The sequence below is a fragment of the Puntigrus tetrazona genome, chromosome 6 (genome assembly GCF_018831695.1).
Source record: "Puntigrus tetrazona isolate hp1 chromosome 6, ASM1883169v1, whole genome shotgun sequence".
NCBI classification, from domain to species: domain Eukaryota; kingdom Metazoa; phylum Chordata; class Actinopteri; order Cypriniformes; family Cyprinidae; genus Puntigrus; species Puntigrus tetrazona.
Window position 1 is genome coordinate 14,378,879 of NC_056704.1, and position 17,932 is coordinate 14,396,810.

Below are 17,932 nucleotides of genomic sequence, written 5' to 3' on the forward strand. Positions count from 1 at the left end.
GTATGAGCCTTGTGGTTACACAATCAATCCATTGCGTTTCATGTCTTCATCATGTCAGCCATTGGAAACAGCCTCTATCAATTTTTAAACAGCTCTGTGAGCTCTATATAATGAGTCCAAGGCCACAGACCAGACTGCAGCACATTTAAAGAACAATCTCATCATAGAAAATAGACTGAAGAACGTCCAGTTGTAGAGTTAAATCAGAGTGCTGATAAAGGATCAGCTTTACACTTACAACGGGCTGAGAGAAAAAGTATGCTCCATCTACTGGGATGGAGTGTGCAGAGCTAAGTGGGCATTTTCAATTTATTGTCTAATGGACTCAAACAGGAATTTTGAAATAAACAAAGGAGCACAGAAAGCAAGAAAATTTGACAAATGTTCAAAAAAACAACAGATTTTTAATTTGAATCATCATAACTTCCTTGAAAAGTCTCCAGCAAAACACAAACGTCATACTATAATCTTTCATCTTCATGTCTCAAAATAAGACCTTTGGTTTACCTCATTAGATAATCCTCAAACACTGCTTCCTGAAGTCATCGGACATTGATATTCACCAGCTACTGTGTATTCCTTTGTAAGATGTGCATGCTTGTTCGATTAAGGTTAGTAATGAGGGCTTTATAGTCGTAATATTCTAATGTAGTAAATAGTGGTTTCTATGTGATGCAAAATGATGCTTATAAACATTTACATTTTTTTACATATTTAGCCACATCCTCTGTAATAGGAATGATGTTTTGCAAGGTCAACTGATGTGACACAAAATACCACAAAGAAAAAAGCTGTTGAAAACTCTGCAAGACACGTACAGGAAATCAGGCCATGTGCAAACCAAGAGGAAGTCAGAGATGATAAAGAGATCTGCACAGACAAAAAGAGTGTTGAACAAGTGAGGGGATGAGTAAGAAAGAGAAAGAAAATGCAGTATATCTTCACTACTGACACGCATCTTCCTACGGTCTGATTGTCAAGGAACACTTTGTATGGTTTGATCACTGACTCAGCTCTTATCTAGAGACAATTTCTCTGCACCTCTCCATCTCCTCTGCATTCTTTCTAACGTTCCCCATTCTTTCCCATGTCATTTTCTACCCTACACCAGGGATATTTATCCACTTCCTGACATCCTTGTCTTCACATATGCTTGCAACAACCATTACAAAGACATTTTATGCAATAACCATAATATTTTAAGATATGGAGTGCCTGAATTGACTGGTTGATTCAGTGACTCATGACACTCACAAGCTTCGCTCTTATATGCGTGTTTGGAACAAGCCGGTTAAATGATAGTCTCATTAGTTTCATCCCAATTTGCTTAGTTACGCACTATTCTGTGCCTTTTTGTAGTGAGACTTTTTGCACTCGAGTGTCATAGCTTTCTTTAAGCTGAAGAAGAGCCATCAGATTTCAAAGCTGAATGATAAAATTGTGACTGTGCAGAACATATACACGTAAGAGCAGTGCAAAAAAGAGGAGTTGTTTTATGCTGAACAACGCTAAATGTCAAGTGTGAAATGTGTGTTACATCATTTGAGACAATTATTAAATCTATTCAAAAACAGTTACTTGTTGCCACCTAGGGGTGAAACAACTTTATTAACCATAATAAAGGGACACATCAATCCACATACAGACAGTTTTCTAAAACAGACAAAGCAGAGTGTTACAAGTCACACAAGTGGACTAATTATTAGCCTTCTTGGTGCAGTGCACAGCCAATCACACAGTATATCAGAATACAATATCATAAATAAGCCCCTAAAAAACTATATCCACAGGTGTCCCTCAAGGATCTATTCTTGGTCCACTGCTTTTTTTTTTACATTGAATACCAATGATCCTCCATCCATTGTCCCTACACTAACATTCAAATGCATGTGGACAACATTGCTATTTATATTTTTGGAAATGCACGATTCTGTATCACTAGTACTCACCTCATTAGGTGACACAGTCAAAACGCTCCGGCTTTTCCTCATCTTCTGTGAAGTTTTTCTCTCCCTGTCTCGCACAGGCCTGCTCCGCTGACACTCCTGCACAAAACATCAACACAAACCCACACAATCAACTCCCGCAGCAAAGACAGAAAGAACAGAAGAAAGAAAAGACATCTGACCTTGCCTGCTTGTGAGAGAGATGCCTCAGGGTAATGTTAAGATGGAGAGTCTCGCTATTCTTCAGTGTGAGTGATAAAGAGAGCAGCACAGTTTGTCTGCTGTACGACAGTGACAAGCATCTCTTAAACCCTCACTGCCACCGCTTTATCAGATTTTGCGTTCAATATTCTTTCCAGTCTGTCTAAACTGATTTGCAAAAATTATGTTAAGAAGTTCCCCGCGCAGACTGTTATGGAAGCATTTTTACGTCCCTTGTGTGATTAGCTTCTGCAAAATGTGAGTTCAAACAAAAGGGATTTAAACGCATAGTCAATATTATGTATTTAAAAAAGCAGTGCATTAGGGTAAAGTGTGTAATTTTTTGTACCGAACGAAACTGCAAAAATACCCTTTGTTAAGCCACACCTTAAAATGGTTATTGACCAATCATACCATCAACTGTTGCTATACACTATTTTGCTTGTTTAATGCAATTCTTTATATTTTAAAACACAGTTCACAGAAAGTAAATCATTGCTGCTGGGACATTTATGGCTGCTAAAATGAAAATAATATATCTATTTTTTTACACTAATGTTATTGTAATGTGAATGAAAGGATATTACCCTAATATTGAATTTGTCTTAAGTCAAATGCATGTTATGTTTCTTTCAAACAAAAATATGACACATATAAATACTTTATAATATCTTGTTCCATCCCACATATTAATCATTTTCAATAATTTCAATAACTGCTTTATAATTACATGTTTATTTATGCTATTTAAGTCTAAAGCTGAGATGTTCTGGTGTGGGTCATTCTGTAAACAGTACAAGGGAACGGTCATTTAGAACATCCTGAGAATTATTATGCAGATGGGCTGGTTTTTATAGCTGAGCAAATATGTGACTCTGAATGAATGAAATATCGCAAACCAGTTTGAATGTGATTTTCAAAAAGCAACATTAACCAGCAGGAAAGTAATACATTGACAGCGGACTGTTGCTGTGTATTGGAGCTGCCGAACTGTAAAGACACCAAAAGCTTTTGAAAATTTAATTTAAGAAGCATTCTGGAAGAAAAAAAGGAAACAAGCAAGAACGCTGTCTGAATATCTACAGGTCAGAACGCATCAGATTTAGAAAAGAAATACAGGTTTGTTCTGCACAGTCTCTACAGAGTCGGCTCAACTCAAGCCTATCATCATGTGCCAGTCTCATTTCTCTTTCTTTCTTGTCAATCTTTTTTTTTCTATTGGCAAAATAAAAACGAGAACAACAATAACAATAATCATAATTCAAAAGTAGTGTCTTAAGAAGTGTTTTATTTCCCCCTAAGTAAACATTAACGAACTTGGCTGAACATCTTGTTTTTTTATGTAGTCGTCTTGAAGCGTCTGTCTGCAGCTACTGCCAAAGCTCTCTCTTCGGCATCTCTTTAAGGTTGTGTTCTCTTGTCAGTCCGTCAGCCACTTCTGTAACTGCTAGCTCAATCCAAAGCCACTGAATTGCACGGACAGTCCAGGCCGTGGGGAATTGGGAATTTGACAGCTGTCTCTCAACAGCTGAAAGCCTGAAAAACATGACTCCATAACCGCTTTCTCTTGATTTGACCTCTGCTTTCTTACCCTGTCTGTTCAGTGTGTTCTCAGCATCCTGGCCATACTGACATTAACCAGAGGAGTTGGATGGCTTGTCGAGTCTAATGGCAAGTAAGTGCTTGCTTTAAATATCGCCACTGTCACTGAATTCATGCAGCGTGTAAAGGTGTCTAGTGGCATGTTTGTCTTTTCTATGAGTCACTCATCCTTAGACACTTATAAGACTGAATTCCATTTTTTTTGCCCAGTGAACCCCGAAAAACATTATTTAACGATTCAATTATTTCTGTGAATGTTTCGCAATTTGATTTGTTCAATATTAGGGCAAAAAAAAAAAAGCAGACTAAACTACGAAAAAAAACATTTTTATTCAGATGCTGCAGCTGATTGGTTTCTTTTCATATCGGCAGCCAATAAGCTTGCTGCTTAACATTCAAATATTTCTCCTCCCCCAGCTCCACCCCTCACCTTCCCCAGCTCCACCTATAGATCAGCGACAAGGTAATTTCATGTTATACATTGAGATTATTTCATATATGCTAAATTTGCGGCAGCAATTGTTCTTGCATGCTCACAGCAGTATGTTGTGGATCTATAGCAGCAAAATCTCAATAAAGCATAGCAGATCTATTCCGACCAAACACATAAATATTGTCATGTGCATTATTTCAGTTCACTACTACAGTTGTTGTGACAAATTATATTCACAGTGCGAGTTTAAAAATTGCAGATGAAGTCGAAAATATAAACTATAAAATCACACTTAAGGGAAATATTGTAAAATTACATGTAAGCTATAATGTTGCATGATAAAATGTTGTATGCATGATTTTATAACTTGCTTTGATTTGTCTGGCTGAATGAGAGCCAAGAAGTTAAAGCTTAAAAATAAAGCCATCACTACTAAAAAAAAACAAAAAAAAAACATCACCCTTTCAGCTTAAAGGTTCAAAGTGGTCTGCACTTTTAACTAGACTGTTATCAGAAACTCTTGAAATAAAGGCCCAGGAGTCTAATAACCTTGCATTTCCATTTAAAGAATGGATGCACATGCACTGCAGCATCAAGAAAAACACAAGCTTCACAGATACTCCACAGTCTGAGGGCCCAATTACCCATTTACCTATTCACCTCTCCCCATTCAAAGAGTAAATGAATGATAAATGTGTTCTAATATAATACTGTAGCTGCTGCAATCTGCACAATCACCAGCCCACAAAAGAAATAGAGGTGAGTCACTGCCAGCTAAATTACCATTCCCATTAAATCAATATACGCCCCCTACTAATTACAAAGTCTTGCACAGATGCAGAACAAATATGTCTGAATCTGTGGATCTCAAATCTTGTTTTTCTTTATGTTCTCAAATAGACCGTGAGCTTAATTTCACGCTTGTTTGTTATCTGGTTGATTATACAAATCTTTGCATTTTGCACGGATTCTGACTGTACTGTTTTTGCATTCACGTTCGATTATGCAATAAACTACTTAAGGTTATCAATAATATTGAGTGGATATATATATTCTCAAACATCTGAGAGAGGTTTTTGGAAAACTGCTTTAGAATAACAAGTATTGTAAAAAGCAATTTGCCACTAAATCGAATGGAATTCCAAATAAGATTTGGTTTTACTTTGACATAAAGGTCAAGTTTGTTGTTTTGCTTGCCTTGCTCGCTTTCCAACAGCAATATTGAGCTTTAAAACAGCCTTACATGCACTGACGAGTCTATTCTCATTAGACAATCACATGAAAGGGTTATAATATTTGATGCTCAATCTGGTCCCACTGCTGTCGGGTTGCTGTTCTTCTGTGAAAAGCTCTGACATCCTGAAAATAATTACTGTGACTAAAGCTCTTCTTTTGCCAGATGTTTTGACATACGACAGGCAGCATGTATAATGCCCCTTCAAGCAAGCGTACATACTCTGAGACAGAATGTTTCAGTGGTTAAACACAATTAGTTACAGTCCATTTGAATAAAGCAGAACTGGCAACAACTCTGAACAAAACTGTTTTCAAGTAATGATTTTCAGCATTATTATCCATATATGAACAATATAAAAACATTTGAAGAATTTCTAGCAATACTTTATTAAAGTCTTAATGTGTAATGCATTATAAAAGCCGTTTTAATGCATTAATTATGTCTTTTAATGCATATTGTGTTGTGCAATCTCATGAATAATTGTAACTATAACACTTACCAATTCCTTGTTACACTATGTATTTTAAATTTGGTAATAATTATTTATATATTATGAGATATAATGTATTCCAGCGCACATTATAAATAATTATAGAATAGCAGATCTATAATGCATTTACCTTTTAATGGACCTTTATAGTTTAGGCTTTAAGTAAAGTGTTGCAGAATTTCTTTTCTATACCGTTATTTATATACAAAAATCTGAAATGGTATTGCCAAAACATGGTTTAATGAAACAGCAGAGAATGTATTGCATGTATTGTGCTAAAATGTCAATACAGGTTTTATTATTGTCTATTATTTATCCGTTTTAGATCTGGTTTAAATTTAAAGATCCGTTTTAAACATTTATATACTTCACTGCTCTTTCGAATCATAGAGTAATCCACACAAATCACTTTTTAAATATTCATTCATGGAAGGTATAAGCAAGTATTACTATTTTAAATATGTATTGGAAAAACTCTTTATATAAATGTATAAATCTTTTCAGTAATCTCGACTTTCCTTCATTGCTCCAATAATCTTGATCGTGGAAGAGACATTTATACTATGCTCAATTTGTAGTTTTGTGCAGTTACTTACAACAATAAAATTAAAACCATAAAAATGCCAGCAGGATGTCCTTTGCATGAAATATTTGTTTTAGGGATGCTGCCAAGCTGTAGCGGTTTCTAAACTGCAGTCACCAACAGTTGGCCAATCGCTGTGTGAAAGTTCATCACTGAGGAAACCTAAATATACTTCCAAGACCAGATGACGGTTAAAGCATTTGGATTTAAGTAAAGGAAATTGATCATACGCCAAAACAGTTTTGACAAATAATGAAAAATACGTACATTATAAAAAAATTTAAAAAATACAAACGCAGAATGTTTTGTTTCTAAATTTTTTTTAACACAGGGAACATTCTCATGGGAATCCTTAGTCAGAGTCATACACACCCATTTGGACATCAAACCAAACAGATAATGATTACGGTTGGATAATGAGTCTTTAGTGTTTAATCTGCCCTAATGATCAAGACTCTATAAAAATGACTTCATCGTCACTGGGCTGCTCTCCCCTCCAGTGAGGCAATTTAGGTTTCCTTAATAACCTGTGTCTGTAGCAGGGGATTTCTTCTCTCCTTCTCCAGTACAGAAATAACCCAGAGTAAAACTAAAAGGGAGCCCAAAGATACAAAGAGCTATTATTTCCGGTATTAAAAATGACTTTTGATGGAAATGGAGCCCAAGTTTGCTTAAAAGTGTACACAGCAACAATAGTTTTTTTTTCATGACAGGTGGTAAAGAGAGAGCTGAGAGACTAACTCTAGAGAGAAGCAAACAGGTGGTGAAAGGACATCTTTACCCTACAAGCCATAATGTTCCTCCATTAACGATTTGCAAAGCTGGTACAAAATACACACAGAAAACTTTAACAGGGCTAAAAGGTATCATATAGGTTTGTTAAAGTGTTATAAGGTATATTAGACATGAGTGCTAAGAAGATACAGTAAGTGGAAATAAACCCCACATTGTTGTATTTTATCTAACCTCCCTTTTCCTAATACTCTCATAATCTGGTGAGATTTTTGTATGAGCAAGTCCTGCAACAGATGGTATGACCCACACAGAGCCCTGATCTCAACCTCATCGAGTCAGCTTGGAATTAGATGAAGAGACTAAAGCAAGTGAGAAAAAAGCCAGCCAAAATTCATACATGAACTATAGCAACATTTACAGGATGCTTAAAACATTCAAACTGCCAATTTAAAAGCGTACTGTTTTGATGGCACCAACAAGGCTATTATTAGAACTATAAGGGATATAAATAATTATTATAACTATAGGGCACCATAGATTTTGCATCTAAAACAGAAAAACTTCTACGAATGCATATTCAATATGGCGCAAAACGCGTCCACTCCAAAAGACGGGTTTGTTCTGACGCAAGCTGTTAAACCTGGCCCTAAAACTGAAAACAAATGACATTTTAAAATGAGAAATAGCAAAAGCACATTTAAAAAAATATTACAAAATTAAATCTGAAAGTAAAAACTGAATATAAGATGAAAATATATAAACATAAAAATATGAATACAAAACTATTATAGTATATAAATAATATAAAATAAAAACATTACTTCTGCCATTTTTAAATGTCCTTTTATTCATTTGCTGCAAAAAAAAACAATTGCACAGTACTGTGCTTCTTTGCTACTTATGGCTGAAAAACTATATCACACAGCTCAAACCTGACATTATCTGCTGAAAATGAAAATAACTTACTATTTTATCAAGTTGTTTACAATGCCATTACATTCCTCCGAGCAATTACCAGGTAACTGAAGTCCCTTAACTCCCGATTAGAAAGGCTCTTTTGGTCAAAGGTGCTACTTTGCTTTGCAGCTTGCTCAGATTTTAAAGTGTGGTTGATAGTCAGCCATGTTCATTTAACAGAGCTCAGACAACATCCCTCAAAGAAAGCCTGACATCAGAAAACTCGCAAATTATGCTTGTGGCGAACGCTTTTACATCACCCAGTGTGAGCGGTGTGCCAACACCAAATCAAAGAACCACAAGAAAGCAGCAGCAAGGAACAGATACTGCGCTGTTGTATGAGCAAAACGTATCATTAGAAAAGTAAAGACTTTAAAAAAATAAGTGACAAGGATTGAAAAGACAGAACTTTTTTGTCACTTAATAGTCTGCAAACTCAGTACCTGAACACAGGGGGAGGTGCACGCAGACATCAATTACAGAGCACCAGAAACAACAGTGAAAAAGCACAGGAGCTTGTTAAACACATAAGCAAGGGCTCCAGGACCCAGGAGGAAATAAGTTTGCGAAAGCAGCTCCAGAGTGTATCTAAAGCTTATCAAATTTTTAAGGTGCCATCATCTGATCTGTTAAAAAGTTAATGAGAGACTTATTGCACCCAGCGGGACTGATGGTATAGATCTGTGTCTTTTAAAGTCTTCCCTGTAGAGCAGAAACAAGTTCCTGGACGTCTGAACAACAAGGGAATCAATGTATATCAAGGCATCGTGGAAATTTCCTGTTTGTCCAATCTAATGTGTGGCGTGCAACGGATTCCCAGCTGACGTAATCTCACCACTAGATACCAGGCACACTGGCATTCTGCTCTCAGATGGGACACGGGTGAATACAAACACATCTTCCCTGCTGTTGCTTCTCCACACTTGAGTTCTTAGTACAGCAGTTCAGGACAACTCCTTGGGGAACCAGTACCAAGAATTAGTTAACCGCATCAGGCAATAATTTTTGACTAGTTAGGCATGCTATCTTGCTAATCAAAACCTTTGTCGTTGTTTAAGGTTTATTCATTCTTATGCACTAACGTGGCTAGGACAATTACTTTAGTCCTTAGCTTTGTGGCCCGTTATATAGCTCTGTTATTGGGATCTTTTTGAATCTTGAATTATGAGCTTTTGCCCACAGTTTTCGCTCGTAACCTTGATATCCGATGCCTTTAACAAATGCCAATGGTAAGTGAATCTCATATTTCTGAATCAGACATTAATCGTTAAGACATAATTCAGGAGTAATCAACAGTATGTTGTTACGCAATATATTTTGGGGTTTTAATACATTCAAATTACTTTGAAAACTTGAAAACAGTTGACCCAAAAATGTATATTCTGGAATTAATTATTCACCCTCATGTCATTCCAAACCCGTAAGACCCTTAATGTATTTTCTGAAAACAAAATAAGTTTTTTTGGTGAAATCCGAGAGCTTTCTCACCATCCATAAGCAGAAAGGAGCTTCCACATTCAAGACCCAGAAATGTGATAAGGACATCATTAAAATATGTGTTTCAATTATGATGTTATGAAGCTATGGGAATACTTTTTGCGTTCCCAAAAAAACAACAAAAATAATTGCTTTATTCAACAATTCTTTTCATGTCAGTCCTCGACGCACATTCCCAAGACTACCACGATGTTGTTGAATAAAGTCATTGTTTTTGTTTTCTTTGTGTACAAAAAGTATTCTGTAGCGTCAGAGAGCTTTTGGATTTCATAAAAAATATTAATTTGTATTCCAAAGATGAACTAAGGTCTTACAGGTTTGGTATTACATGAGGGTAAGTAATTAATGACAACATTTTTATTTTTGGGTCATCTACCCCTTTAATAAAAAATGTTAATCATTAATTAATATCACTTACTTATACCTGATGTCTAAACAAAACATTTGCTGTACATAAAGCAAACTTTGAGTTCGAACAAACTAATGTGCAGTCACTTTTTCTGTAAATGTATTGGTCAAAAATGTCCATAGTCTATTCTCCATAATGTAGCAATATATACTGCTCGCACATAAGTGACTTTCAAAACGAGCTGCTTTCTCTTGATCAATACAGCAAATGGGTGAAAATCTCACACAGAATTCACAATTGCATAGATTCCTATTGAAATGACTGGATTTTTTTATAGCAAAAAAATACACTGCATTCTCTGACCTCAAGGCGATTCAGAAAAGATGAATCACTGTCTGGCCAGGGGAGATTTGGGTATGGAGATAAAGGTTAGGATCATGATATTTTGGTAGTATTATATGTGAGTGCATATTAGCACAGTTTGTTATTTCCTTTTGGGATCCGCCGTCATATATACTTACTATTTTAACCAAATCCTCTGATTATATTCTATCATAAATCTAAATGAAATAAGTGTTTCTTCTTCTGTGCAGCTGCCTTTTCTCCATGCCCAGCTGACTACGGTGTATGAAGGTTGGCTAGGCTGTTACTCACCTCTTTGTTATTATTCTACATATTAACCTTCAATTATTGGCTCATGATAGAGTGAAGACTGGTAATTAACCTAATTACACATAACATACCGTTGAAGGGCTGAATATTTGACACTTTACTTAATTAGTTATACCATAATGTAACTCTGCATAAGGAGGAAAGTCAACAGAAGTGAGCCTGTAACTGTGCAATGACATGAAATTAAATTCCTTGTCAGTGTCGCCTAATCAATTGGACGGGCAGAGCAAATTAATGATACAGTCTTGACATGAAAATATTGACCCTAAGTATTATTAGCTTTTTTAAATATGGGATTATTTAAATGCCAATTTTTTAAAAGTTCAAAACGAAAATTCGCAACAGGTGTGAAAGATATAGGATCTAATTCCTCTGAAGTGAACCTGATGATGTTTATTTCATTGAAAAGTACTATAAAGTTTAATATCCGTATAATGCATAAATAGCAATAGTGACTAGTAGGTGGTATGAGAAAAAAAGAAACCTCACAAAACCTCACTTTACTCTTTTCGTATTTGTCTTTACTCTTTATTCTTCTTTAAAAAGACAGAGACTTGTTATTGTATCTATTAATTGGAAGCTGTGAAGCATGGTATTTATAATGAATACTAAAAAGGAAAACACTATGAATGTGCTTCTTTTCATTCTATTCAACTTACAGCATTCAGCTGCTGATAGTATGAATTATTTAAATATGAATGCAGCATGCTCTGTTGAACGCAGTCACACATGAATCAGGTCGGGTCTTGAGATGTACCTTAAAGACCATTACATTGTTTGGTCAGTTTTAGACATCAAACGCTGTCATCCAGAAATGCAGTTTAGCAGAAGTGATGACTGAATGAGTTCGTTTTTCATCTAAACATCTTCTAGTTATATCCGAGTAAGGCACGGGCAAACATTATCCCTTAGGGACCCGAATATTACTATTGATGAGTAAATAAATTTCAGTCTTAATATCGTACTATTGTCCAAATGCGTAAGTACAAATGCTTTTGTATTCTTAAAAATCTTCCTCATCAAACTAAGAGAGTATATTCTTATAACAGTGAAATATTCTTCCAGATTTTGTAAAATACACTGAAAACGCATGTTTAGACCGAGGCTCACAGCAGATGCTTTGACCTTTATAATGGTCCTCTCAGTAAGCTAAAATACTGAAAGTTCAGCGAGTTCAACACTCTCTAGGGTTTCCTGATCTTTAGACATTTCCACACCTCAGTGACCTATGGTATAAAACCTAAAAAAGCATATTCAGAGTTGCAGTTGTTCTGACCTTTTTAAAGAGCCTTTTCAGAGCATGGACTCTGTATAATCTTTGGTCTGTATAAACACAATATCTATGGCTGAATTCTAATTTCAGTATACATTTTAAGAAAGTAAAACTCAAATACTTACATATATTTAATTTTTTTAACGCATAAATATAAATCATACCAGTTAGCAGTCATGGCCACTGGTACTGACAATCGCTTGGTATTGACCACACTGTGTGGGCGATAAAAATTGTAAATATGATCCTGCCAAAATGTGTGTGAGCTGTTTTTATCTCTTTATTTATTTATATTTTGAATTATTTATTTAAAAACAAGTGTTTAATCACTACTCTACTTAGTCTCTGGGGATTAATGGGGGAAATTAGTATGCACTGTTATATATATATATTTAAGCATTAATATGCCTCCCATTGAAAAGTGCCAAGAATATAAAGTGTACATAACTTACTGGGAAACCAGGCGTTGATCTATATCAATACCATATCCATCTATAACATTAATTAAACATCCAAAGGCTAAACTTCTACAGTATGTGCAAAGCTGATGTAGCCTCTGCCCCAAAATGACACCAACTTGTTTACTGACATCTAGTCATGCAAGTAATGCCTTTAGGGGTGTATTTAATTGCATTTGTGAATCATAGTTTCTCTGCATATTGCATCTGCCATTAGAATCTATTTGTGCATATATATTAGCTGCGGCAGATGAAAGGTCAAACGAACATTGTAATAATTGTTTAAAAATTGCTCATAACATCCTGAACGCTAGAAAATGCTCGCTGTCTGAAAAACATAAAAAAGAAGGAAAAACACACAGCATTTATATAATGTATCATTACAATAGTCTTTCAGTCATCAAGTTCATTGTGTTCCACGGGGTTTGTTTAACTAAAAAATTGTAACTTGGAAATACAAGTGTTCCTTAACGAAATTATATAGCACTTAAGAAAAAGGATCTATTTAAAGAGTTTGTCTTTTCCATATCTTGCTTCCATTCTATAGTTGCATTTTCATGTAAATGTACAGCGGATGCAGCTGAAGGGAAGGCTGATTTCTAAGGACAAAGCTTTAGTTAGCTTTTACGAGTTGAAACGGAAGCAAGCTGCCAAGCTGAATGGGAGAATTATGGCTGCTGTCATAAGCTCATTCCAAAAAGACCACTGCCACCTCATCCACAACTAAGACTACATGTTGAGAAACACATACATTATAAATACTTTTTTGTGTGTGTGTGTGTGCATGTATTCATGTGCATGGTCGTGTGGGTATGTGTTTGTGGGTGGTTGACAGGGCACGGTTATTTAAATGTCCAGATTTCTGAAATGAACATCATTACGAGCATATGGTGCGACAGAATGGCTTCTTTCAAGATTCACACTGAAATAAATACAATGAAAACAAATTCCAATTCGGGCTGAAAATATCTTAAAGGAAGGTGCAGAGTTAACTCGTGTCAAGCTCCATCTACGCCATCTGTGGCCTGCTGTCAATTAGCGAAGAAAATAATGTAGACTCGCTAGTGTTGTCTAAAATCTTCCCATCCAATTACAAGGCTTAGCTGGTCAGCAGCGATAAATCAACACAAATTGAGGATTCATGGATGAGCGTTAAAGGATTCAACTGTTAAAATGGGTTTCTCACAAGAGAAAAAAACGATTATTAGATAAATGAAAGAATCAGGCAAACATTAATACACAATTATCTATTACAGATGAAAGTCTAAAAAAACTAAACAAAAAGTAAATATGCATAGAAGCGCTGAGAGTTAAAATATTAACTCTTTTGATTTCATCTGATATCATGCTATTTAAAATATTTGTCTAATTATATATATATATATATATATATATATATATATATATATATATATATATATATATATATATATATATATATATATATATATATATTTGTAAATGCACACAAAAGAAGAATGTTATTTTTAATGGCCAAATAAATAAAAACTGATTTAAATTCATTGTTATATTCACATATTGCTAGTAAAATTACTGAGTACATACTGAAATTCACTATTTTGACCAGCCCTATGTACCATAGATAGCACAAAAAGAATGTAGTTAGAGACCAGACACAGGCATTCTGCTGCTACCCTGTATAATAAAAAAGAAAATAGCCAGACAATATCCCAGTGGAGACCATTTCTGAGGTTTCTACACCGCCGTGGAAACCTTTCTGTCGGTGATTTCATTCTCTTTTTCATTCTCTCCCAACGTCATACACTGTCTTCTTACATTTTGGTGAAAAACACATGCGGTTTTCTTTTTGTCCAGGCATTTCATGCAATCTCTCCCACTTGCTTCCATTGTTTCCAGCCCAATTTCCCTCTCTTATCCTCCCACTCTCCTTTTCCAACCATCACCTTCTCTCGTTATTTACTCAGAAAGTGTATGGATAAACGTAAAAAAAAAGCAGAAACACGGCAAGAAGGTCCCTGGAGCAGTGCTTGTTTCGCAACAAATATTCTGAGATCATTACCTTTGAGCCAGCTGCTCCACCAATTTAAAGTCACCAGTGACTGGGAAAAGGACGAGGTGCTTTGAAACTGCGTTTTCCAACTAATTACAAGGTGTTTTCTGAAAATCCTCCCAAGTGGAATTGTCTGTCATCCATGCATTTAACTGCCTCCCACCTACTCTTTTAAATCCACCCAAGTATTTCTGTTCCTTTCATCACATGTGCTTTTCTAATCCTGTTTTCTATTAAACTTACTGACGTTTCATCTCATGTACTGGTGAACACCAGATGGTGCAAGTTGGCATATCTGACTGTATGAAAACAAACAAATTTAATACAACACTTAGAAATTCTTGCTCCATCATACCAGGGGTCTTCAACAGGGGGTCTGCGGCAGTACTGCAAGGGGTCTGCCAATTAGTTTAAAATATATAGCATTGGGTTATCTTCAACCAAAGATAATAAAGCTAAAGTTGAACTTTTTCAGTGTAAGACTGACATGCTATGTACAAGTATATAGAATCCTGCACTTCAAGAATTATTAATATGTAAAATTTACATTATATTATATATTATTAGACTGAAATATCCAGTTTGTAAACAATGTGCAAGAGATACCCTATCCCTGAACTTTCTCTATCCCAAAAAATTCACACCACTATATGAAATCCCGAAGCCACCACCTGACAACAACATGAAATATTCATCACAACTAGGGCATGATTTCCATAGACATCTCGGGAATGACACACTAGGTACACCTGGGAACAGCATGCCAAGCTGTTGGCTCTTGCCAGCAATTGACATTGTGATATAGTGAAATGGCTGGCAGAGAAGTATTCAACATCTGGCCCAGCAGAACCTGAGCAGCATTGGCTGGATTTTAGGCAAACTCTCACAGGAACATATGCTTTAGGTTCAGATACACATTCAAACACTCCAACTAGAAAATGTAAATGAAAAAACATTCTCACAACAGCCAACAGCTCTATGTATATTCATAAAACAGAAAGGCTGCGTAGCAAATCCTTGCTCTGCCAGCGTTCAGATCAAATATGCTGTCACAAAGGAATAGAGTCACAAAGACTCAGTGGATGGCTTTAAATGCAGTATTTAGTTTGTCAGTTTAGGTTTGGGTTGTTAGTTGCAACAATTATTACTAAACATTTTTCATGTAACATTTGGTTACTAGCTCTCTTATCTCACTAAATGACTTTTCATTTGCATTTAAAACAGTGTGTATGTGTATATATATATATATATATATATATATATATATATATATATATATATATATATATATATATATAGTTAGTCATGAGAGCATGAGAGCAACGCAGCAGCATAAAGGTAAATCTTCTCTGAGATGAAATAAACAATATCTTTACAGGCAGGCAGGCAGACAGACAGGACAAAAACCACACGCACGTTAAAGACGAGGACCGACTAATATACAGGATCAAACTAGAACTTAAATACAAACGGGAAATCACTAAATTAACTCGACACAGGTGGAGACAATGACAATAATGACAAAAGTAGGTCACACGGAACACGTGGCACAAGACAAAAACAACAACAAAAAGTCCAAAGACGTGATATATATATACACACACACACTGTATATATAAAATAAAAATAACACACAAATAACCAGAGAAAAATGTATCTTCATTCATGAAGTTTCAAATAGCATGAGAGAGGTTTATCTTCAATGGGTATTTTTTTTACTTTTTCCGTAACACCAAACAACACATTGATATATTAATTATCCATATATATATATATATATATATATATATATATATATATATATATATATATATATATATATATACATTTTAGGCATATACATATTTATTTAGTATACAGTATACTATGACTTATACTCATGGCCATCCACAGCCTATGGAGAAATTTTACTACCCCGCAATAATTACAATTCCCCAATAAACCATCTAGGAGCAGAATTCTTATTCAATAATCTATTAAAGGTTATAATAGCATAGCTGAAACCAGATAAATTCTCAAAGGCCACACATGCGGGCATCAAACGAAGCAGCTTGGCCAACCTCATCATGATGTATTAGCTCCTTCCAGACACCCTGTGGAAAAAACAGGTTTCCTCTCTCTCACACACACACACACACACACACACACACACACACACACACACACACACACACACACACACACACAGAAGCCTATAACTCACCACAGAGTAAAACAGGACACAGCCTCTACACACCACATTATGTGCCCTCCTCCATTTTCATTTTCTCTATGATTAAAAAGCTAAGTGGATGGATTTTGGATTCAGTTAATTATCCACATGCAGGATCTGAAGCTTTAATAGAATACACTGTTTACTATTTACATCATACAGTCTCCTAAAGACCTCATTGATAGGCCTTCAATGAAAACAAAGCGTGTCAGCCTTTTAGAATCCAATCACTGCTACCATTTGACTGTGAATTTTTTTTTTTTATCCTCCATGGTCCTTTCGGTTTCATCATATTCTCAGGGCCACGGATTAGATTTTCTTAGGCTTTAGCTTAATTCTGCACATCCAGTCTGTGCTTCCCTCTGCATTTCTCATTTTCTAACAAAAATGATTTAAGCCAAACTGTGAACCTAGGATTTTATTTAAAAAAATTTTAATCTGAATAATTGGTGTCCTAATTCAGGGGCTGCCAAACCACAGTAAATTCAGATTTTTCGCTAGTTAAATACTTCCATGCATTAAAATCTAAAGAGATAATCTGACTTCAGCCAGGCATCTGAAGCTGAGATAACGACAAATCATCTCAACGGCAGCTTTTCAAATCACTGTCACTGTTAATGCCGTGATGAATCAGGTCAAGCCAGCACTCAGCACTACGAGCTGCGCTGCTACAAAAGAAAACTGTCAATTGATCGGATGCAATGTCATGTACATTCAACACAAACACTGCGCTCAGTGGCTCTCAATTAAAAGCCACTTCAATCAATAACAATGAAAAACATTTGTTTTTATTGAGTTAAACCTTGATGTAAACCTAGGCCGCATGTTGGGCTTTTGGGTGATTTATGATGGTTAAATAGCATGTGCTATTTAAATGCTATTTAAATGTTACAATTTTATAAGTAATTTAGACAATTCAAATTTGTAATTCCAAACGGTAGCTTAGAAATTCACATAACATACTGTAAATGTCATACAATGATGCAAAACATTCTCTTTAATACAATCTAACATGCGTATTGAGACATATTCTGTCAACATACTCAGTGTTTTTCATGTGAATTGTGACAGCCAGAGGCACACAGGCACAGATCAACCGTCATACTGGCTTCTCTCTGTTTGAGAGCCAACCACATGACTAACTCGCTAATACATGCAAACAAATTCGCATGGACCATAAAGAAATACACTAGATCCTACAACTCCATATGCAATCATCTCCAATCCCTACTGAGCTATAAAGGATCTAAATGTA

The 17,932-nt window shown here is 35.5% G+C and overlaps 1 protein-coding gene across 1 annotated transcript in view; it reads right to left on the bottom strand.

Annotated features, from left to right (window-relative positions):
- Nucleotides 1–17,932, bottom strand: part of pde4ba (phosphodiesterase 4B, cAMP-specific a) — a 117,464-nt gene that overhangs the window by 93,382 nt on the left and 6,150 nt on the right. The window contains exon 2 of the mRNA XM_043241459.1: nucleotides 1,950–2,045. Within this exon, the coding sequence (XP_043097394.1) occupies nucleotides 1,950–1,991 (42 nt within the window). The 5' untranslated portion in view covers nucleotides 1,992–2,045. The remainder of the gene's footprint in view (nucleotides 1–1,949; nucleotides 2,046–17,932) is intronic.